This window comes from Marmota marmota, unplaced genomic scaffold (genome assembly GCF_001458135.2).
Source record: "Marmota marmota marmota unplaced genomic scaffold, marMar, whole genome shotgun sequence".
NCBI lineage: Eukaryota > Metazoa > Chordata > Mammalia > Rodentia > Sciuridae > Marmota > Marmota marmota.
In genome coordinates this window covers 2,528,607-2,553,059 of record NW_026000164.1, presented here as the reverse complement: position 1 = coordinate 2,553,059, position 24,453 = coordinate 2,528,607, and the positions used below count along the sequence as shown (strand labels likewise).

Genomic DNA, 24,453 nt, shown 5'->3' with positions numbered 1-24,453 from the left:
GGCTCAGAGCTAAAAGGGACAAGAGTCTTTACTAGGGAACTACCTCTGCCCTCAAAGCCTCTCAGTTCTGGTCAGCAATCCATCCCATCACTGTCTGGGCAATGCCCGTGCCCTGTGTAGAGAAGGTACCTGGGAAAGTTATGGGCCATGTCTTCCACTCATTCCTGGGATCCCTCAGAGTCCTCCTGAACAGCAGGAAAGAAACTCAGGTTTTCCTTCAAAAGTCACATTATGTAGCACAAAGGATTAAGGTTTGCAGCTATTTATTTACAAGTATACATTTAACACAATGAAATAAACACTGATATATTGAAGCCTCCTAGTTAATAGTAGTGTAACAATATGTATCATTTGGATGATTACATTATTTTAAACAACAAACTACACTGAAAAATTAATGCCGATAAAATTCTTGGTCATAATATTATTAAGAAATACAATATATAAATTGAAAATATGATTGCTTAAAATTTGAACATGGAAGTGAACTCATTTGGACAGAGTCAGAGTTTAACATAATCTGAGGGTCGGGGGGAGGGCTCTGACCCAAATGATATCTTTCAGGTTAACAGAAGAAAAAAGAAGCATAGTTTATCTTAAAGGATAACGGGCAGTTGGCTTCTTCAGGTAGAATATATTCCCAGTGTCCTCAGGTTTGCAGCAGTTATTACATCACTGAGCACGAAGACTTTCCTTGTGAAGCTGCCCCATCAATTTTTTCTGCCTCCAAAATTATCCTTCTAAAAACATCAACGGCAGTCTGAAAAGGAAGAAAACCAGTTAGAAAGCTAGTTTTCAAGTAGACAGTTTCACTGTGGACAGGATGAGGAAAGAGCTGCCCACCACCATGGCTGCAGGAGGGGGCTGGAGGGCTTAAAGAAGTCCCAGGACTTTGGGGCCTCCTCATTTGGACTCCCATCCTGTGCCATCCCGTATCTTCCTCAGGGTCCTCTGGACCTTCAGGGCCCCTCTTCATTGCTGGCTCTAATCTCCCTTGTAGACCTTGCTTTCTTTCCCTGTGGCTTTCTGTTCCCGAATCCCTGGCTCCAGGAAGAGAGGTGCTTTTCTTGTCCTCTCTGTCCCTTCAGCCCCTCTCTCCTTACACCTTCCAGCCAGCTTCGACTGACACCTGCAAACCCCAAATTGCCTGCCTCCCTGCAGTCCTCCTGGTTACCACCTGTATATCACATCAGCCTCCTGACTCCTTCCAGCCCACTGCCTCCTCTCCTCTAATGACTGTCATCTCAACCCCAGCGTCAAGAACCTCATGGTCCTTCACGAGAAGGCGTGCTAGCTTGGATGGGAAACCCTCTTTCACTGAAGGACTAGGCAAATGGCCAATCCCTTCCTGGGCCCCAGCCCAGGTGTCGTCATCACCAGCAGCACCCTCCTCCATTACCCACCACACCATCTTCCTAGTCCATTTTCTCTTCAATTCCCAGATTCTCAATCCACAGGAACCTGATGTGCTGATCTACGTTTTTCCTGTCCTGCAGCCGATTCTTATTCTCATTTTCCTTCTGGGCCAGCTTAGATTCCACAGTTCACCCTTGTGGTCACTGTACTTCATCACCCTTCTCTCCAAGTGTCCACCTGCACAGTGCAGCAGGTACAGCCCAGAGGAGCACACAAAATGGCTGCTCACTGTACACCCACAAGCAGGAACTTGGTGGACTCTTGGTGCTGCCCAGCAACCCAACCACAGCCCCCCACCCCCATCACTCCCAGAAGCAGGCTCTAGATCTGGCCCTCTCCAGACTCCCCCGCTCTCAGCTTCGCCTGATAACCTGCTTGACATTTCACTGGCAACAGAAGCTCCATTCATAAGAGGACTCTGCATCTTCCATACACCAAATGGACCCACCTACGTACTCTGCCTTCCAGCCTGTTGGTATGAATGATGTATTTGTGTTCCTGACTGATCTCAAGCAGGAGCAGGGACCATCCTTCTCATCTAATCAAGGTCACTGGCTTAGGATCACACCTCACTATCAGAAAACATTGTGTACAGGAAAAAAGATGAGATTTGGGTTAGATTTAAATTTAGTCCTAGTTCTCCTATCATACAAGAGATCTTGGGGGAACTTATTTAACTTCTTTAGACCTTAATTTTCTCATTTCTAAAACGAGATGATTCAACTACATAAAGACAGAGCTGATACCCAATAAATGTTGAATTCAATTTTTAAAATGTAGCCATCTCTCATTTACTAATCTCAATTTTTGTTACATAAATTCTTACTATCTGTATTCCAGAACAGAACAGATTCAGATAAATTGCTTGCTATATGGAACCTGGAAACCAATTACACAGATTTAATATCCTCCAGGTCTGAACACAGGAATGAAAGATTTAATGATCAAAGGATACCTGGATTGATAAAAACTTACCAAACACAAAAACACTGTACTCAACAGTATGGAGAATATAAAGGTGAGTGAGACTCTCTTGGATCTCAGAATGAATTAGGGGTAAGAGAGAAGAAACGACTCTAAATTTCAGGTGGATGAATCAGGAAGAGGCCAGTGAGAAGGTGAGCCTTGAGGGCTAGGAATTTCATCACGGGGGAAGAAGAGGAACATGATAAGAAGGATGCCAACTGACTGCTGGCCTCATTGACTGGCCACCAGCCACTCTTGCTGGATTGGAGTGTCCTCAGAAAACGAAAACCATATATTTATCTTGCTGGAAGATCAAACTAGATCATATACAGAAAGCACTTTATAAACTAGGTAACACCATGCAAATGTATGAAGACAGGAGATAAAGGACATTTCGGGCCACAGACAAGACTGAGCAAAGTACCCACTGTGTTTAAGGGAACAAGAAGCACGGGGACATGTGAGACCCTATGAGAGAAGTACAGAACCGAGCACTGGGGCATGAGGGCTGCTCCACACACAATGGCAGGAACTGGCAGTTTGCAAGCAGAGATGGGCACCACCGGTATGCAGGTTTAAAAAGTTCAGGGAAGCAAAGAGAAGTGGTGAGAAAACGGAGGGGGGAGACGAGCTTGGACACTAAAATATGCACTCAAGAACAGGAGTCTAAACTAAAGTCACAGAAGAAAAAGGAAAAGGCAAATATGTGGAGCCAGAAAGAACAGGCTGACATCCTTCCTAGGACATGCTGCAGGGCGGAAACTGGTAATAAAATGGCTCCTGATAATTTCTGTGTTAAAAATAATAAATACATGACTCACTTTATTCTATAGAAAAGGGGGAGGGAAGAGTTACAAAATTAGTGATTTAGTTCTGTCTCATTTCTATACTAACAATAAGAAACAAAATTAATATGTTCACAAAAGGTAGTATTTCCTTTACTATTCTGCTGACCCTACAAATATTATAGGTCCTACCAGAAGTAGAGTACCCAGCGAACTTATAAAAACAACATTACTATCTTTCTAAAGCCAAACAAAGAAAGCTTAGTTATTAGAAATGGTGAAAAGTGCTATGTGTGTCCCTATAATCCTAGTTATTCAGGAGACTGAGGAAGGAGGATCACAAGTTCAAGGCCAGCCTGGGCAACTTTGAAAGGCCCTGTCTTAAAAAAGAAAAAGAGCTGGGGATGTAGCTCAGTGGTAGAAATCCCCTGGATTCAATTCCCAGTACACCCCTCCCCACACACACACCAAAATAAAAATAAAGAAAAATAGATGGCTGAAGACTAAAGTTTAAGTGGGCTTGATAAAGACAGGGGTCAAAATGCCTGTGACTGAGAAGGTATGCAAAATGAGTTTTACATACCTGATTTTCCTTAGCAGAAGATTCCAAAAAAGCTGCATTCCAAGATTCTGCCAAAGCTTTCCCTTCTTCATAACTGATCACCCTACAGGAAAAAGAACATTCCAATTCTTTGATCTTTATTGGATAAAACACCTCATTAATTTACAAAACAGGCTCCACTTTGATTGATTTTCTTGTGAGGCAGAACCATACCCTGTTAGACACCACCAAGAAGAAACAGAAGAGCACTGATTATGTCTGGGTTGGGGAATATAAAAGACCTTGCCTTATGGGGTTACTCACTCTCCAGCAAGCTCTGGGTTCAGAGAACATGACTACATTTCCCAGTATTCCAATATCTGTAACAACTGCCTACTTCATAGCAGGGATGTGAGGGCTCGCAGCTCACTTGTACTGAGCAAAGGTTGCACAGGGCTCCTCCTCCCTGCTACTGGGCTCCCTGGGTATGTGGACCCTGCTTCCTAGTTCATCACTGCAATCCCAGCCTCAGTACTCAAAGTATTTGGTGAAAACAATGGATGCTACCTTTGTCACAGCAGATAATCTCTGGAGAGTTTTCTAACAGTTTGCTGCCTATTCTAGAGAAATGTGGTGGTATTTACATTGTAGTTTTGCTTCTGCTGTGCATGACTGCAACACTGCTAAACAGAGAGAAACACTACAGCTAAAAAGACTATCAAACAATACTTAAAACTGGCAGCTCAGCGACTAAATCAACTTGGACTTGATCTTATAAATCAACAAATGATTTAAAAGGCGACATACCTTTCCATATGCAGGTCTTTCTTATTTCCCACCAACATAATTGGTATTCTATTTATAACAAAAAAAAATAAAAACCAACAAAACACAAATTAGTGACAGATTTTATTACTCAGATGATGCTATTATAATAAGTTCATGTAAACAAAAAAGATAAAATAGTGCTACTTACTGTACTTTCCCCACCATATCCAACAATTTGCCATGGATAACTTTAATCACTTCAAAACTATAAGACAAAAAGTATGAAATCAGACATCTACTTTAATGTTTTCAAATGTAAACTGTTTACAGTGGAAGAAAAATACCAACTAATTGTTTTAACATAGAATTATTTTCCCTACCAATCCTTTTCCACATGTATTTGACACTCTTTTTTTTTTTTTTTTTGGTAGTTATGGGAATACCCAAAGGGTAACAGGTGAGACATTAAATGGGCAAGTTTAACAAGAGGCTGAGAAACACAAACTATAACCTCATTTAGTAAAGAACAAAGTATTTAAATAAAAACTTGTAGTGCTTTGCAAGCTGTTGTGTCTCGCACTCAGCCCTGACACCTCCTTTTGTTTACCAAGCATAGTCACTCTTTCTGTGAGAGCAATCTCTTTATTCAATGTGCTGATGGTTTTAGACTGTAGTTGGGTCTCAATCACACATCTCTTGGACCCAACTATGCATTTTTATAATGTCACAATGATAACTTAAAATCTGCCATTGAGATTATTTATGCCACTGACTGCTGGCAAATGACCACAAACCATTCTTGCCCTCCCCCAGAAAGCCCATCATCAGCATTAGCCAGCACACTACAATCAACCTTCACAGCTGTCCAGAATCAGAGTCTGACTTCTTACCCCCTTTCATCACCCTGGCTCAGCTCCGAGCCTTCCCTATTGCAGCCTGCATTACCTACTGCTGCCCCTTCCCTCCAGCCTCTGCTCAGCACAGCAGCCAGAGGGATCTGCAGCAGCAGCCTTTAATGGGCACCCACCTCAACTTGGCAACGCCCTCCCACCACTGACCTCTACCTCCTTCTACCCCCACCTAACTCCATCCACCTTCATCCTGAGGTGACGCCACCTCTTTCTACCTACATCCATCATGCCATTCCTCTAGCACTGCCAGAGCCTCCAGTCGCCTTCCTGACACTTGGAATGCTCTTTCGGTTGAGATTCCCTCACTTCTTTCCAACTCTCCATTCAAGTGTCACTTAGAACTCTTCTGCTCACCCTACATGAATTCACAAATTCCCTCCATACTTCTCATGCCCTTGCTGCTTTCTGTCTCTTGAATAGAAACAATCTCGAAACAATCTCCAAGAGGGCAGGGATTTTGCTTTGTTCATTGCTGTCTTTAGTTTTGGAACAAGTACGCCTGCTGAATGCATTCCACACTATGCTATTTTTTAACCTATGCACACTGTTACTTGGGTAAAAACCTAAAATAAACTTAATTGCCTTCCCACCACCACAGGTCAACAATGGATAGGATGTCCCAAGCACTGCAGGCTGCATTACAGAACCCTGGTTCCCCTAGAATGTGCTGTTTGCCTGCATCTAAAATGCACAAGTTCTTGGAAGATGGTGGTCAGTCAAATGAGAGGCAGTTGAAAGGACTGGGACTGATGGTAGGTGGTGTGAGGTTGGTTCCTCAGCTGCCCTGCTCTGGGAGCTATACCCTGTGCACTCTCCTAGAGGGCAGGACCTGGTGACTTGATTCTAATGAACAGAACATGATAAAAGTAATAAGAAGCCACTTTTAAGTTTAGGTTATTGGAAACTGTGGCTTTTGCCTTGCTGAACATTCTCTGTCACTTCCTGTGTCCTGATAGAAAGTACCACCTGGTAAAAGAACTGAAGGCAATCTCTGGCCAGCAAAGTTCTGAGAACTCAGTCCAACTCTCAAGGAGCTGAAACCCAACAATGACCACACCAATGACCTTGAAAACACCCTTCCCTAGCCAATCATCTGCATGGGACAAAGTCCTAGCAGACTCTAGCCCCTGACTCTGCAGCAGAGAACTGAGCTAAGCTCCATCAATGTTCCAGATCCACAGAAACAGTGAGGTAAGTTGTGTGTTGTTTTAAGCTGCAATATTTTTGGATAATTTATTATGCATCATCATACAGACATTCTTTTAAAGGCAAGTAATCTCTATTTTTGCCTTCAAATATTGCCAATTTGTTATGTGAAAAAAACAAAACAGCACTGTTTCCCTATAGGTCTTAAAAGACCATGTTAGGGCTGATGAGGGAATACTGTAGAAGACGAAATTCAGAGCCTATCTACAAGATGAGACAAGACAAAAAGATATCCTGAAATGGACCGATTGTGCACAGCAAGCCAACAACTCCCCAATCCATTCCAAGAGTCCCATGGATTCCCCTTAACCTCGAAGCAGAACTTGACTGAAAGCTTAACAGACATGTTAGACCCTCTCAGCCAACCCCTACTTAAATGATTAAAAGGCTGACAACAGGTCAGATGGTTGAAGTCAGCAGTTTTTAAATTAGGATGTTATTAATTTATAGATTTTTGAAAAGTTGCATTAAAAAAAATGACATAATGCCTTGCACAAAAGAATCAGTAATAATCATTCTGAGAAACACTGTCAGTGCACCACAGCTGCCTCTAGCTAAAAAACATTATAAAAAATCCATTTGTTCCGAAACACCTGTTTAAGCCAGTTAAATTCATCATAAAGTCACAATTTATACAATAAACTCTTAAAATGAGTATAGTTTTTTGTTTCTCTAAAAACTAAACGTCAAATACTGTGGACCAATTTACTAAAGATACTGTTCCTTGTTCCTCAATGGGGGCAGTGGTACATGCCTGGAATCCCAGCTACTCAGGAGGCTGAAGTAGGAGGATCACAAGTTCAAGGCCAGCCTCTCAGCAACTTAGCGAGAGAGAGAAAATAAAAAGGGCTGGAGGTGTAGTTCTGTGGTAACCACGCCCCCCCCCCAACAACACACACAAAGGAAAGAGAGACAAGACACTACTCCTTAAGAAGGCAAGAAGGTGCACCAAAATTACTGCAAAAAAAAAAAAAAAGTAGGGGAAGAAAATTGTACGAATCTATAAATAGTCCAGAATTAGACTGTTTCACAAGTATCTCATTCTTAAGAAATTGGAGATCAAAGTTGTCACATTCTGTGCAAGTGATATAAGAAAGGGAGACACAGAACATAAACGAGTAAGCTCAGTCTCAAAGGCAATGATTCCAGAAAATTAATGTCCGAACATGTATTTATGCTTTAAAAGAAAACACTACAGAGAGTCATGATCTCCTTTATTGATTTTTTTCCCCATTAACCACTTTTGTGTGTGTGGAACTAGAAACTGAACCCAGAGGTGCTCTACCACTGAGCTATACCCCAGTTGTTGTTTTTTTTTTTTTTGAGACAGGGTCACTAAGTTGCTCAAGCTGGCCTTCACATGAACTTGCAATTCTCCTGCTACTTTTAGCCTCAGCTTCAGGAGTAGCTAGGATTCCAGGTGTGTGCCACCACTCCTGGGCCATTAATCAAAGTTTTTTTTTTTTTTGGTGGTTGGGTACTAGCGATGAAACCCAGGAGTGTTTAAAAACGGAGCCACATCTCCAGCCCATTTTATTTTTTATGTTGAGACAAGGTCTTGCCAAGTTGCTGAGGTTGGTCCTCCTGCCTCAACCTCCTGAGTCCCTGGAACTACAGGTGTGCACTGTCATGCCCTGCTAACCAATGTTTATTAAGTATGTATCCTGAATGCCTCAGACAGGAGTTGTTTGTTTAAACAGACCTAATTCATAGTTTACAAAGGTGACTCATCCAACATTATCAAAGGGGATAAATGAAAACCCAAACATTCCATTTTTCAAATCTGGGTTCTTTTCTATTTCTAGGATTAATTAATTAATTAATTTTTGGTGTGTGTGTGTGTGTGTGTGGAGGGGTGTACCGGGGATTGAACCCAGGGGCACTTAACCACTGAGCCACATCCCCAGTATATTTTTTTTTAAATTTTGAGATAGGGTCTCACTAAGTTCCCAAGGCTGGTTTTGAACTTGCAACCCTTCTGCCTCAGCCTCTGGAGTGGCTGGGATTACAGGTGTGTGCCACCACACCTGGCTCTATTTGTAGAAATTATAAAATGGAACGTATTCTTCCTTTATATTTGGTCAAAAGAAACAATTCTATAGGGACTTTATGATAAAAAGGTATAACTTGATAGTTATGTTTTATTTCACAAAATAATGAACAATGATTATAATTCAGGTAGAGGCTGAATTCAACAAAAAGACAATAGTTCTGATTAACAAATCAACATTTTCATAGTTTTATACAGATTTCTTTAAAAAAACTAAACAAACAGCACTCCTCCCTTATTTTCTCATGTTTGAGATGTACTGAGAATCCTTATTAAACCAGGATGAAAAGCATCACTCAAATAGAACACTCCTACTTCACAAGAAAAAACATGGTCAGAACTTGCAAAGGTACCACTGCAATGACATGGGAGACTTTTTTCTCTGCTTTGCATTAGGTCATAACACACAAAGTCCTTAGTGAGCAAGTTTTCATATTTTTAAATCTAGTTCAATAAATTTTCCCCAGTGACAAATATGGAGTTTTCAACTTGAATGTCATCTATTCTATGGCCACCAAAAAAGGTTGTTAAAAAAAAAAAAAGAAAAAAGAAAAAAAAGTAATAAACACATTAAGAACATTTTTTATCCACTATTTTAACTCCTCAGAGTGATAATTTATAAAGTAACAAATGTTATTTTTTAAAAATTTGTATTTACAAACAATGAAAAAAACCTGAATAGTGTTTTCCCAAGTAAATCAGAGAAATAATGGAAAATTCACAATCAAATCTGATCTTGCAACATTCATCAAATTATTGGTATATTGTTTTGGTCAAGGCATTATATGTCAGGTATATAAATTGAAAATTGTAGAATATATTCAACAAATGAAGCCTGGACTGAGTTTTGTGTGTAATAAATAAATTATAAAAACACATAACACAAATTAGAAAAATATTTGTAAGTAGTATGAAAAAAAGAATGAAGGTTTTACTATTTAAGGTATTCTTCCAAGTCAAAAAGTAAATTACCTGGTACCAAATTAAAAAGGCAGTGATTTTATGTATAAAATCTAATCCTTGTTTAGTGACCAAAAAAAATAAAACATAGAGGTAGAAAAGTGTCCTTCTACTATTGAACAAGGAATCTTATATAACCACTTACTGTTTTCAAATAGTAAGAAACATGGGAAAATGTATATGGTAAATAAAAATATGAAACCATGAAAAATAAAGTATAAAACAGCATCCAGAGAGCAAATATACACAAGAGAACAATCTACACAGAATAAAACAAAGACCAGAAAGAAACACTCCAAGATGCTAATAATATCTATGTTTGGGTGGCCTCCCCACTTTCTATTTCTCACATTTCGCCAGTTCTCTTTAACACATAGTTCTAATCCTTGGTTTTGTCTCACTTGTAGGCTTTCTCAGGGACTGCCAGTGTGGGGTCTATTCACAAGAGTGGCCACAATATCCAAACAGTTTATAGTTAAATCTTAACCTAAATCTACACCTCAAAGTATGTTTCCCTGCCATGGAGAAAAATGTTAAGTAACACATTCCTAGAGAAAAGGAGACTACAATTTTCACTGGCAGGATAGTGTGCAGCGATGAGGAGCCTAGACACTGTCCAATATGGCAGCTGTCAGCCACATGTGGCTACTGAGCACCCGAAATGTAACTAGTGTAATTGAGGAAATGAATTTTTAATTGTAGCCATTTAAATAGCCACATGTAGCACACTACAGACTTCCGTCACTGCTGGAAGTTCTACTGGACTGTGCTGGACTTGACTGTGGCGTTGTAGACGTGGATATGAATCACAACACTGTCACATACTGTCAATGCCCCACTGAGCAAGTTACTTTACCTCTCTGTCAATCTACCTCTTGTCAATTCTACCTTCTACTGAAGGTAGAAAACAAAACATTTCTGATCAAAGATTGTTTAAGGTAGCAAATAATATATTATTAAGGCAGACTGCATAGCAAACTCCTTCCCACTGACAATGACATTTCCATTAAGTCGAAGACGACAAGCTATTCCTAATGCCCAGGGGTCTGCTGCTACATATCCATCTCCATTCTGTTCAGTGACAATACTTGCCAGCTTTGGTAATGGGAGATAGCATAATAAATACATGGCTAGAGGAACCAAAATCCACCTTAGCAACAAAAACAGTGGCTTCATTTTTATATAGATGAGGCTTTATTACATAAAACCCTATTTCTCAAATTCAAAGAATAAAGTATTTACCAAACTCAGCTGCCCAAATTGTATTGGAAAATCTATTCCACATCAATATGGTGAAAACACAAAATGTAAAACCAATTCACAAATCTCCCACACCTTTTCTTTTTTCTTTCTGGTATTGGAGGTTGAACCCAAAAGTGCTTAATCACTGAGCAACATTCCCAGCCTGTTATTATTTTTTATTCTGAGACAGGGTCTTGCTAAGCAAGCTTATGCTCGCTTTGAACTTGTGATCCCTCTGCCTCAGTCTCCTAAGTCATTGGGATTACAGATGTATGCCGACTACGCCCAGCTGTATTTCCCATTTTAATTAGCAGAAAAACTCAAGTCATGTTCCATCACTATCTAGGCAGCCTAAAGTAAGAAAAAAAAAAAAAAGATTTTATTCTATTAACATAACAGAATTTGTATGGGTGACACTAATTTTCCCCTTAATAACCTGACAGCTTTATGAGGAGAAAAAAAAAAAAACACTAAAATACATTTTGTATAATAATCAAGTCTAATTGTTACTACTACTAATTTAGCATCATCCTTTAAAAGGATTTGTGCTATCTATGTGTAACAAATAAACTGAAGCCTTACCTTTTGATTGATGTAACAGAATACACAAGAATATAACCATTAATATCTATGGAGTATGTCTGAGGAAAAATGGAATATTCATCCTGTGAAAGAAAAAATAATTAAAGTCTTCATAGACCATAACAAACACACATTTACCCCAAGTTTTTCATATACTACAGAAATCAAAATCAAAGAAATACAAATAAACACAAAGTGTATTATTATTCTAGAAATGTAGTTTTCATACTGAAGATTTAAAAATGGTTTAGAGGTGATAATGTGCTTAATGCAGACATTCATCTTAGACCTCATAGGAAATTATAATGCCTACTAGTTATACCTATTTGTATTTTCTTAAACTGTCAAATTATGGCTTGTCCTATTCTCTGCATGTAAGTCAAGTGGCCTGGACATCATTTTATGGGTTGTTTGAAAGCTGCTGCCACCATTTGAGGGAGAAAGAGGAGAGTAAAGAACTATTAGAACTAATCAGTGTATTGCAGACCTTTGAGGACCAAAAGAATTATTTCTGAACAACTTGAGGAGTTAAATACGAAGGTACACACTATGCAATAATGTCTCTAGTCTTATGAAGCAGTTTCACAAAATTTTGCTTTAGATACTAAATTGTTAAAGTGTATAAAAAGTTCTAATATCAACATATCATCACCAGGAGTCACTGGTACAAACATTTCATTCTCAGTTGAATGTAACTGTCAACATATCACATACCCCAGGCACCCAAACACTATCAGAGAAAACTCACCCCACCATCAGATCAAGCAGTGTCTGCTAACTTTGCAAACCCACAGTATGGTCACAACTACTGTTCATGGCCCAGAATCATGGGTATGGTGGCACACATCTGTAATCCCAGCTACATCTGAGGCTCCCAAGTTCAAGGTTAGCCTGGGCAACTTAGGGAGACTCTATCTCAAAACAAATGCTAAAAAGGGCTGGGGATGTAGTTCAGTGGTAGAGCACTCACCTAGAACGTGCGAGGCCCTGGGTTCAATCCCCAGTACCACCAAAAAATAAATAAATAAACAAATGGGTTTTTTTTTAAACTTCTTTGATATTAAAAAAATAGCCATTAATCAGAAAATAGCTTTTCTACTTCATAGAACTTACTACATATGCAAAATTAAACGACTGCTTTCATTATCAGTACAACTTTCATTAAACCAGTATTGAAGATTGAACCTACCATGTGTACTGGGGACTGAACCCTGGGACACTTAACCACTGAACCATGTCCCCAGCCCTTTTTTGTATTTTATTTAGAGACAAGGTCTCATTGAGTTGCTTAGGGCCTTGCTAAATTGCTGAAGCTGGCTTTGAACTCGCAGTCCTCATGCCTCAGCCTCCCGAACCACTGGTATTACAGGCATGCACCATGGCGCCTGGCCTCCCAGCCATTTTTAATTTTTATTTCGAGACAGGGCCTCATTAAATTGCCCAGGCTATCCTGAATTTGCAATCCTGCTTCAAACTCCAGAGTAGCTGGGATTACGGGGCTGTGCCACTATGCCCAGCTCAATATTGACATTTCAAATCTGTAAGAATAAAAATGTATAGGAACAAGTACAGAGCAGTCTTGGGATGGTTGTTTATGTCAGATCTGTGATATGCACTTTGGCAAAAATGTAGTTGAGAGGAATCAAGTATTTAAACATGAAAATTTAGAGTAAATGCAAAGCAGGTGGGAGAAATTTTAAAAAATCAATTAAATAAATGAAAAATCAATAAATTTCGATGTAAAAATGTTCTTCATGGCTGAAATCTCAAACAAAAGCCATAAACAAAAGACAAACTGAGGGGCTGGGGATATAACTCAGTGGTAGAGCCCTGCTTATTAAGCATGCGTGAGGTACTTGGTTCAACCCCCAGTACTATCATAAGGAATAAAACCAAAACCAAACCCAAACAAAAAAGACAAACTAAAAACAAAACAAACCTTGCATCTCAGGTCATAGACAAACTGCTAATTTTCTGCACCATAGTAAGGGATCCTTAAGTCAATAAGCAAAGACTAAGCACCCAATAGGTAAAAAATGGCAAAACACACAAACAGGATAACTTACAGAAAGTGAAATACAAATGTCCTCAAACATAAGAAAATAGCATCAAAGTCCCTTCTAATAAGAAAAAAAAAATTAAAATTACACTGAGGTGCGATTTCCCTCTATCATATTGGCAAATATTTAAAGATCTGGTAACACATGGTACTGGTGGGGGGGCTGGGAAGCAGGCATTCTCATTTGCTGATGGCAAGAATGTAAACTGGCCTTATGCAATATCACACCCATAAGTTTCCTTACATATATACTCTTTCAGATCTAAAAAGACACCTGGCGTTACACCTGAGACATTCACAGCAACACTATTGGTGGTGGCAATACTGGCAACAACTTAATACTAATTTGCATATTCATGTACAAAATACTTTAGAAGCATATACCAAAAACAAAGAATAGGGGTTGTGAAAGATGCTAAGAGTGGAAAAGACTTTAAGTTTTCTATTTATTTTCCTATGCAAATTTTATTTTTGTACCATGTGCATTTAAACTGATTTTTTTTAAAAATTAAAGGTGAATTTAAATTCCATTTTAAAATTGACCGTTACTCACTGTCTTGTCATTGAATTATTTCAATTACTAAAATAGAACTTTTTCTCCTCAGAAGTGGGGATTGAACCCAGGGCCTCACGTATACTAGGAAAGTGCCCTATAACTGAGCCATATCCCCAGACCTTTTAAATTTTATTTTATTTTTTGAGATAGGGTCCAAGTTGCCTGGGCTGGCTTTGAATTTGCAACCCTCCTGCCTTAGCCTCCCAAGTACCTAGGAATGAAAGGTCCAGTGACAGCTCACATTCTTACTCAAAAAATCATTTAAGGTGTATGCTTTCACCTCAAAATTAGGCCAAGCCAAAGTACTTTATACAAACTAAAAACAGTCCTGTTTTTAAACTAAGCTCATCATTATCCCTAGCTGGGCAATGAAACCACAGTGCTATACAGTCATGTACCAAGTTAACAATGCTTTGGTCAGTGAGGGACCAAATATATCGTGGTGGTGCTGTTAAGATTACAACTGAGCTAGAAAATTCCAATCCCTTTGTGATGCTATAGTTGTAGCCATCTTAATTTGTGATGATGCTGGTTTTATATGACTGTATTTCCAACCCAGTTGTATAAAGATATACAACACATATAGTCATATAATCACCAATGAAGATGACAATAGTTACAGGTTTCTATACTTACACTATAGTATGGTTTTTGAAATTTTACAGTATACTCCTTCTATTTATTTTAAACAGGGGGAGGGTGTAGCTCAGAGAGTGCGCATTTGCCCAGCATGTTCCAGGGCCTGAGTTCAAATTCCAGTACTATTCCTCCCACACATAAACAAGAGAGAATGAAAAAAACAAGAAAACACTGTCTCTTGTATCATTTTTCTCTTCGGTTGTTTTGTTCCCAGCCCTAGGAGCAAGTCTATACTACAGACACAGACATACACTGTACGACTATACAAGTAAAGTGTACTCTATGATGTCCACACAATGGCAAATGGCCTAATATTGCATTTTTCAGAAGATGTCCCCATCTCATCTACTCATCAAATACCACCTGCTATCGGTGTTGCAATTTAGCAATATATTGAGTGTAATTTTACTCCTAAAAGGAGTAACAAGTAAACAAATTTTCTCTGCATCACCTTTTTTCTTTTTAGAGGGATGGAATCTGACTACATTGTCCAGGCTAGTGTGGAATTCCTAGAATCGAGAGATTTTGTCGGCCTCCCAAGAAGCTGAGACTACAAGCGGACACCAGTGCACCTGGCTACAGATTACTTTTAAAAGAATTTGCCCTTTCATCATTTCTCCCTACTATTATCAGTCTTAACCCCAGAACTAGCTCAGTTTGAATGCAAATGTAGGAGTTTCATTTTCATCAGGCTTTCTACAGAATGTGGGGTAGAACCAAGGCAGGAAGATGCCAGTTATTTCACCCTCATGAATCATAAATACAAGCGTATCTTATTATTTTTATCTCCCAACTGAATATTATCTTTAAGAACTATCAGCTGCAACAAGAACCAATTATTCAAAGTCATCAAGTATAGGTATACTTTTGTGTAAAAATTCTCTAAACACTGTTTTCCAGTAGTAACAGAACCCAGAGAAGCAGCAGAGCTGGTAATCTAACCTCTGCTCCTGTTCTATCATATACCATATCCTCACTCCTTTAAGTGTGTTTCTTTCAGTTTCATTATCTGTATTACAATATCATTAAAACACTTTCGAATGTTTCAAGCATAGGCTCTAGTGTAGAATAGTACCTCCAAGAACAGATCTTCTAGAACCCTGTGCTACCACACCCCCTTCCCCCTAGACACTCATGGCTGTCAATATCAACTGTTATCACCTAGGTCTCTTCCAGTCTCAGCACAAGGACTAGAGAGAGTAGTGTATGATAACCTATGATAATAGTCTATGAAGGCAGATGACACTGTCTCCACCCCTTTAAAGATGAAGGTGAGGGCCCAGCAAGGCTCATTCACTTTCTTGAGGTCACTGGGTAAGAAATGCTTTGTCTCAAAGCCAGGCAGTGGAACTGTCCACACTCTAGACACCTGGGAAGCCCTGGGTCCTTATTGGCTTGATGTAAGTTTCTACAGCAATATTCATGGAAACGATTTATCAGTTTACATACTTACCTCTACTTTTCAGGAGCTTAAATAAGTTCTTAAAAGAAGATTTCAAATAAGGATATAAAAGCAAGCCAAAATCTTAATGCCAGAATCCCAATATCAACGGAAAGGCCATACTTATTGGCCCAAGATACTCTAAGCTTACACCTGTTGCCATTACCAGCAACACCCCCTCCACTAAATGTCTTGGCTCAGGCAATAAATGATCTAGTTACCTTAACCATAAAGACAAGACACAGAATCCCATACAACTCCCTGCCCAGAGGCTCAGGGAAATCTTGTCATCTGCTCCTGCTCTGTTCCAGTCAGCCCCAGTTTACATTCTGCCACAGAACAAGTGCCTTGCAGGGCAGAGCCCATGATGGCTCTGCTTGAACAGGACTGCCAATACGTCTTGATTACTAAAGTTGTATTATATCCACCACCAAGTATGATCACATGGGGTGAGGGAAGGAGGTGCATCCCACAGCACTATGTATCAGCTCAGAGATGGACACATTTGGTTTATTTTCATCCAAGCTTCCAGAATGCAAACTCCAGGGTTTCTCCAGTGCTAACACCACTCAATATACATATTTCTTGTTTTATGAGGGGGGCATACTTTCCTTCTATATTCACTCAGAACATAAAGCAGAGGAAATTTATTCCCAGTCCACAGGACACATTACATTATCCTGGGTATACTCCAATTTCCCCAGATTCCAGAGAAAAGTCTTCATTCAATATGGCAGATCAGATTATACCACCCACCTTGCTGCTAGCCTGGTCCTTTGTGATTATGAGATGCAAGGGAAGGAGGTGTGAGGCACTGAATTCTCAGCTCTTTACACTCCCCACCCTCCAGTGAACAGGGACAAATTCAATCTAACAGAATGGTTTCTAGTAAAGGCGGTCCTGGGTGCCATGGAAACCAGGCAGCTAAGCTGTCAAAAGGGCTTTTTTTTGTTTCCAGCAATACTCTTCTTTCTTTTCCCTTGTTCCCAAGTCAGTTCCCCTGGTGATCCATTTTACACATCACTGCTATAATGATTAACCTGTGAGTATCCTTTTGGGGGGATAATTTAACTTGGGGCAATTACCTACTGTCTAACAACTCAAACTGATTCTCTTTAATCTAGTAATCACTTTCAAATCTGGTGTAAGTGTAACCAGCTATTTTTGCCCCTTACTCTTCTCTTGCTGGTCTCGAGAAAGATATGCTTTTGCTCCTAATGTAGGAGAATACATAGGATGGATGGAGCGCTGATGCAATTCTCTTAATACAGAACTGAGGTTCAGAATATAGAAAAACACCATCCCACAGGAAGTGTCAACCCTCACAATGCTAAGAACACACAATCCTACCTAAAGTAGAAAAACCAAGTGACTTGGAAACCTGCCATACATGTCTTAGAAAAGACAAAACAGATAGCATATTAACATTCTGTTTTACACAGAGCATGAGGGGTTTTCTTGGCATCACTGCCGTGTTTGCAACTCTATTAGGCTGGGGCCATTGGACATGCTGCATGAGATTCTGAGGCTCCAGAGGTCACTTACTTGCCCAGCCGTGTCTACAAGTTGAAGATGATATTCTTGTCCATTTACTGTGATCAACTTTGTGAAAGCTACAGGGAAAAAGGGAATTAAGTATTAGTTTAAATAAATTAACTCTAGACCACTTAAAAGTTTCCCTAATAATCTCACAAAAAGGTTCCGTGAATGAAAAGAAATGAGTCTTTGGAGTTGTATAGATTCTCCCCTACTTCCATTATTTAACTAAGAATCACTCAGGCTGACCACAGCTCAGCTTGGGAAAACCCTGAGTCTTTTTCAAAAGAAACTGTAATTAGACAATTGATATCCAAGAAAAATAATCTGAATGCTCTGTGATGAGTCCTTTCTCTTGTAAATAACTGAAATGTACTTCATAAAGTCTGAGGTCTAGAATGAAACAAAACCACAAAAACTTTCCATTAATTTATAGGTATTCTGGTATCAAGAGCATAAATAATATTAATTGAAGTGCTAAGAACTTAAAGCACATAAAAATTTTAAACAATTTTATCAACAGATAAAGCAACAATGCAACAAATGCTCTGTACTGAAACCACCATTCCTTCTTAAAGATCAAAGAAATTGATCATCAACTTCTTTACCTTACCAAGGGTGATGGGGATCAGATTTTAATAACTTTGAGAAGTCAATTCAGAATTCTAAGGAGAGAGGCTCCAAATAAACATTCACAAAAAAGAGGGAAAAAACATCAACAGTAACAGAATATTGTATACTCAGTCCCGGCCTCTCTCCTGGCTGGTCATTCCCTGTGATCAGAGCCAGGTGGCAGAACACACCCCTTGCACACCTGAGGTCCTACTTTGTTCTCATACCCAAAAAGAAGAACAAAACAATAAATGCAAATTAGTCAAGAAAACTTTACATTATAAGGAGGAAGACAGGAAATCCCATCTTAACTATAAAAGTTCCACAAGAAGAGATGGTGGCTAACATCACTAGCTTTACTCTCTTCAACACAAGCAGGAGTGCCAGCAGGCCAACACTGTACACTATCCTCCAACCTTTTCTGAAATGATCACTTTAAGGAATCAGGTAAACCAGATGAAAACTCAACCGGAGTATTTCAAGATGGGAAATGCCAATGTGACCTGTTCACTGATTCTAAGAAAGAAATGCATTGTGATTTTTCCAACTTGGGATCAACTGGCACTGCAGGACCTTGAGATCACTGTCAGCCAGTGGGCTGTCTGTGAGAACCTTTCAGTCAGGTGTCTAAAAGTGTACATTGCCAGGCATGGTGCTACATGCCTTAATCCCAGTGTCTTGGTAGGCTAGGGCAGGATTCCAAGTTTGAGGCTAGAACCAACAAGACCCTGTCTCAAAATAAAATAAAAAGGGCTCAAAAGGTAAAGGGCCCTAGGGTTCAACCAATCCCCAACATCACCCTACCCTCCACACAAGTGTGTGTTTCAATTTGATGAAAATTATGAGAAACATTGGTGAGCAATAAAACCAGTGACCCTTAATTAGAACTCAGCACAGATGGTTATGATGTGTAAATAATTATCACAAAATTCCTGAAACAAACATCATTCATTCATTCATTCAAAAACTACTTCTTTGAGTGCTATCACTACCAGCAGCACTGTTCTATGTGCTTGAGATGCTATAGGTTCCTGACTGGGAGCTGACATGTCATGAAGAGACTCACTCACATACCTACCTACCCTGCCTGGTATCCAGTGTGATCTGGGGAAAGATCATTTGACACAGGTCACATGGGAAGTGAAAAAAAGCAATAATGTCAAAGCACCTGAAGCTAAGAAAGAAGGCAGGTAGATAGCTAGCTGGAGAGTTATATAGGTTGGAAGAGCATAAGGTGGCCTTAGGAGACTTTGGATCTTTATTCTCAATGTGATGGGAAACCAAGATTCTTGAGTAGGGGAGTAACCTGATCTGATCTATATCCTTAAAAGGTCACTCTGGTAATATTCGCCTGAATAACAGGTGAAAATGAACACAGCGGTAGTCAAGCAGAAGCCAACGACACAGTAACCAGCAATCCTGACTAACCAGACTGCTGTGATCTATAAAAGATGACGATGGACTGGATGGGGGTGGGGGGGGGGGANGGGGGGGGGGGGGGGGACGGACTCTGGATGTGCTCAGAGGCAGGACCAAAAGGATCTGACCTGTTAGAAGTGGGTCATGAGAGAATAGAGTTGGGATGATTCTAAAATTCGGCTTTAACAATAAGATGAAGAGAGCTTTTGCTTAATCTAAGAAAAGACTGGGGAAGAATACTGGGGGTTGAAGAGAAAGGGGATGAATAGTTTGGTTTGTTAAGCTTGCAATGCTTATTAAATAACCAAGATAATGAGGGCAGTTAAATAAAGATATCAATGAAGAGAATGAGGCTGGGGAGGCACATTTGTGGGTCAAACTGAAGAGGGAAGGTCACTGGGAGTGCAAGGCAACCTATACTGCTAAGTCAGGGAGACGCACAAGATCAGTCAAGGAGCCTGGGGAAGTACTGGCCAGTGACCTAAGAGCAAGAGGGTAAGAAATACAATGTGCCTAAGAAATAAAGGAAAGAAAATACTAACATTCAAGGAGATCTTCACATATAAAGGGATTTAAATTCCTTTACACAAAGCAGAAAATGAAACTGAAGACCTTCTATTTTATCATGGGAAAGGGCCTCTGCTGGTACTGTAGAAAAAAAATGGAAGAGAGGACAGACAGCAGCAAGTCTATTCTGTCCTCTAATTCCAACCAGGAGTAGAAACAGAAAGCTGACTTTCTCTTGATATCACTCTCCTTAAGCCTTCTCTATCCTCCTTTTTCAATTACTAGAGAAATTAATACACTCCATTCTAAAACCCTCAAATTCCCTTAAGTAGATTAATAGCTATTTACCAGTAGCAGCTACTAGGCAAGCTAACAGAGGTTGCTAAAATTTGGCATTCACGAAGTGAGATTTGTGTTACTAAAGTAACACAAATCTCACTTTGTAATGTGCTCAGTATTGTTTTTAATTCATATCCCACTGAGAAATCTAGCAGCAGGCAAGCTTGATAACACTGCAAAACTTCTAGAATTTCCTAAATTCTCATAGGAGCTTTATCATTCATCAATAGTGTTACTGTGAGATGGCAGAGGTTATAAACTATTGCTATTTTTGCTTTTTAAATGATAAGCTCACATTTGTTTAATTTTACTGTATCAATAAGTCTGTATTTTGTTTGATTAATGCAATAGTAGATGACAAAGCACTTCTGCATATGCATATTTCTGGCCTAAAAGTTTTCCCAAACTAGAAAACATGTGGTTTTATTCAAGCTATTTTCTTATACCCCTATTGTTAAAGATGACAGGATCTCCAAATTTTAGCTTTTACAGTAATACTTCATTGAAATCTGACACCACTGAATGTCTACTATAAATAGCCCATTCTCCCACTGTAAAGATAACTATAAAATAAATTGCTAGATAATTTCCAGACCTAGGGAGTACTGTATTTTTTAAAATCCGAAAACCATCCATATTAGCAAAATGTTCACAATAACCTTTTCCTCTCTTTAGAATTCACTGTTATTGCTAAACTGTTTTTCTACCAAATAGAATCAGGGTAGAATAGATAGTCTAGCAAAGACTAACAGAAACATGATGTTATTGTCCAGGTATGACATGGACCCTGAAAGCACATGTGAGACAAAGAATACTGATAAGTGAAATGATTGGGAAAGCTATAACCTAACCAGTGAATCCATCCATTTGATGGATTAATAATTTGAATGGATTAGTGGGTGGTAATTATTATAGGTGGGTAAGACTTGACTGTAGGAAGTGGTCCGGGGGAAGTGCTTGGGGATTATGTATTTTGTCTTTGGCTCCTCAAGTGCCTTCTCTGCTTCCTGATTACCAGGAGGAGAGCAGCTTTCTCTGCCATGCCCTGCCATGATGTTCTCTCTGCCTCAACTCTGGCCCAGAGTAACAGAGTTGGCTAATCATGGACTGAACCTCTGAAATTGTGAGCCTAAAATAAACTTTTCCTCTTCTGAGTTGTTCTTGCTAGGTCATCGTGACAAAAAGCTGACTAACACAGAGTGGACAAAAACTGAACAGATTTTCATGCCAGAATATGCCTCACAAACCCTCAAGGGAGTCATGAAATTTGACATTCATCTCTGCTCTTGCCTAAAAAAGACTTTAATGAATAAACTGAATTCATGTTTGAGATTAAAAAAAAAAAAAAGCCCTCACTGTTGAACATTTTGGGAAAAAATTTAAAAACACAAAGATGACATTGACACTGTTGGGAAGCCAGTCTAGCCAAGAGAGGTGGTTTGTGCCTATTGTCCCAGCTACTTGGGAGGACACTGCTTGAGCCCAATAATTGGAAACAAGCCTTGATGATATAGCAAGACCCCATCTCAAAAAAAGTAGAGTTATACCATTCTGTTTCTCAGATAATTTTCTCAGATAATATGTAAGTTGAACTTTCTTCTATCAATTACTTACCTATGAAGAAAATGTATTTATATACAACACCATGATCTTCCTTCCAACTCAACTCTAAATGGCACATCTACAATTATAATAACCATTATTACATGCAGAGCTACCAAGAAAATAAAATTCCCAAATCAGCCTTATCTTTTTAAGACCATAAATCCCAATTTGCTATATTTAGCAAATATTAAAGCTAAGATCTTTGTTTTCTTATGTTCTTATTCCAGCTGATAGATAACCAAACCATTCCCCTTAGCATCAAATTAATGTGCTTATTCTCTAAGTACCCAGCTAAATGCAATACAGCCATGTTCAGGACTCCTCTCTGCAGATAACCAGCAGTGATTACTTCCAAAAGTGGGTCTCGAGTTAGTTTAACAAAGGACAGATTTCCTTGTCTGCCACCAGGACAGTAAGGACAAAAGACAATTTTAAGCCAGCAGTTAAGCAAACTTTCCCCCTAGAGGGCCAGAGGGTAAATAGTTCAGGCTTTGTAGGCCACACAGTTTAATTATGCCACTATAGAACAAAAGCAGTCAAAGATAATATGTAAAGAAATAAGCAAGGCAATAACATAAATGTTCCAATAAAACTTTATTTCTGGGTGCTGAAACCCGAATTTCATATACTTTTCCCATGTCACAACATTCTTTGGACTTAAACAAAAAAAAATCATTCTTAGCTTGCGCTATACAAAAACAAGCAGTATACCCTTCTAACCTGCAGTCTGCAAACCCTCTGTTAAAAAGCAAAGCACTGAAGTACTTCTTTTGCAAGATGCAGGCATGAACCCAGTTGTTCAGTCTGCTTTATGTCTACCATGCCAGAAGGTTTTGATCCATCCCATATTTAAATCTGTGTTCCTGCTGACAAATCTTAGATCTAAGAACTGATTTCAAGAATCTGAGAAGACTGGTTCCAGGGTTTACCTAAGATTCTAAAATAGCTTGAAATAAGACCAGTTTCACTCCCAGCAACTCAGCTTCCCTGGATGTTACTATTTAGATTATCCTCTGTGGTCTCTAGAATTCTTGTGGAAGATTTTGAAACCATTGATTCAAACTAAACAAAGGTTGGTTGTGGCTAGTTCTGGTTGTCTGTGCTTTTTTTCTGCACATGGCCTGAAATGCCAACAGGTTCCCTGAGCCAACTTCTTTTTAATGCTACAACTATTTGCTCCAACCCCAGAATAGCTTGTTTCTCCGTAACCTGTTTCAAGTCTTTAGGGCTAGAAGTGGTTGGGGGTGGCTAAGCTTCTGCAAGAGCAAGAGATTAGGGTATAGAGTGTTTTCAGCTTGAACTCTCTAAAAAGGCTACTTCAGAGAGGAAGAAGGAAAGGAAACAACAACAAAAAGAATGTGCTCTCTACTACTATTTTCTTGAAGCATATTCTGGATATGAACATTCCAGGAGAGGACCAGATCCTAGTGACATGAGTAACAATTTCTACATGGCAAGGAATTTGGGCACTGAATGAAAATAATCATTCAGTGTAAAGTAGATAAAGTTTCTGGAAACTTTCTTTGACCCTAGTTGGAAAAACACAGATTTAACTGAATATCTCCCTACAATGAAAGCCTCCAGGAATACACAATGACCATCTGTATGCAAAAGAAGCCTTCTCAACTTAGAAGAACTCAAAACAATACTTACTGTTTTCTATGGTTGGATCATAGGAGTCCACAAACTGGCCTTCAACAAACTGAATCGTCAGTGAGGATTTCCCTATGGAAGAGAACAACAGCTCAGCATGTACTGGCATGTTAAGGTAGACAGATTCTGCTTTAAAAAAAAAAAAAGTCACTCCAAAGATGAAGAAAATAAAGGACCAGGGTCAGAAAACATCTGTAATTATCATTTGAGCAATTTCAAAAAGCAAAGTACCGTTCCTTAGTTTGCTTTATATAAGACTTAAAGCAATTAAGCCATCATGAACTAAACAATTCTAAGACATTAACAAGTATCACTGACCAATAAGCACATCACATATCAGGTTAAATTGTAAACTCTTCAAGAAGATCTAAACTAGGCTGACTTCCTCTGGTGTCCTCGAAATCTGGCTATTTAATTTTATTATGAAAATGTAGTTTACATGTGCTCTTTTATATATGGCTGTTAAAAGCGTTACCAGGTATAGCTTTCAAAATCAGTAATATGAAAACATGTAACATAAGCCTTTTATTTCAAAAACTCCTTCAGATAGAAATCCTATTCCAATTGTTCAGCATTAAAGACCTGGGAGTGTCTAGAAAATTAAGAAATATTTTAGGGGCTGGGTATGTGGCTCAAGCGGTAGCACGCTTGTCTGGCACG

At 39.2% G+C, this 24,453-nt stretch overlaps 1 protein-coding gene and 1 non-coding gene across 4 annotated transcripts; one reads left to right on the top strand and one right to left on the bottom strand.

The window, feature by feature from the left end:
* Positions 1-246: 246 nt before the first annotated feature.
* Rheb (Ras homolog, mTORC1 binding) lies at positions 247-23,948 on the bottom strand. Of its 3 annotated transcripts, XM_048786688.1 has the most exons (8): positions 23,794-23,873; positions 22,150-22,216; positions 17,668-17,735; positions 11,428-11,510; positions 4,685-4,741; positions 4,516-4,590; positions 3,751-3,832; positions 247-760 (listed from the first exon to the last, which is right to left on the bottom strand). In XM_048786688.1, the coding sequence occupies exons 2-8, from the start codon at positions 22,214-22,216 to the stop codon at positions 668-670; spliced, it is 525 nt and encodes a 174-aa protein (XP_048642645.1). In that variant the 5' UTR covers positions 23,794-23,873; the 3' UTR covers positions 247-667. The 3 variants fall into 3 exon arrangements, with proteins under 3 accessions (XP_048642645.1, XP_048642644.1, XP_015349135.1); XM_048786687.1 differs by lacking the exon at positions 22,150-22,216 and having other exon boundaries at positions 23,794-23,948; XM_015493649.2 differs by lacking the exon at positions 22,150-22,216 and having other exon boundaries at positions 4,516-4,563; positions 23,794-23,948.
* On the top strand, positions 12,368-12,439 carry Trnas-aga. Its single transcript has one exon. It is a non-coding gene; the product is annotated as a tRNA-Ser (tRNA).
* Positions 23,949-24,453: the final 505 nt, after the last annotated feature.

What these genes read in the sequence shown, in the direction of transcription:
- Rheb (XM_048786687.1), bottom strand. Translation starts at nt 23,902, where the DNA reads ATGCCAGTACATGCTGAGCTGTTGTTCTCTTCCATAGGGAAATCCTCA. An exon ending in TTGTAGACACGGCTGGGCAA is followed by an intron (nt 11,511 to 17,667) that starts GTAAGTGACCTC and finishes TTTCTTTCACAG; the next exon opens with GATGAATATTCCATTTTTCC. An exon ending in AAAGACCTGCATATGGAAAG is followed by an intron (nt 3,833 to 4,515) that starts GTATGTCGCCTT and finishes TTTTTCCTGTAG; the next exon opens with GGTGATCAGTTATGAAGAAG.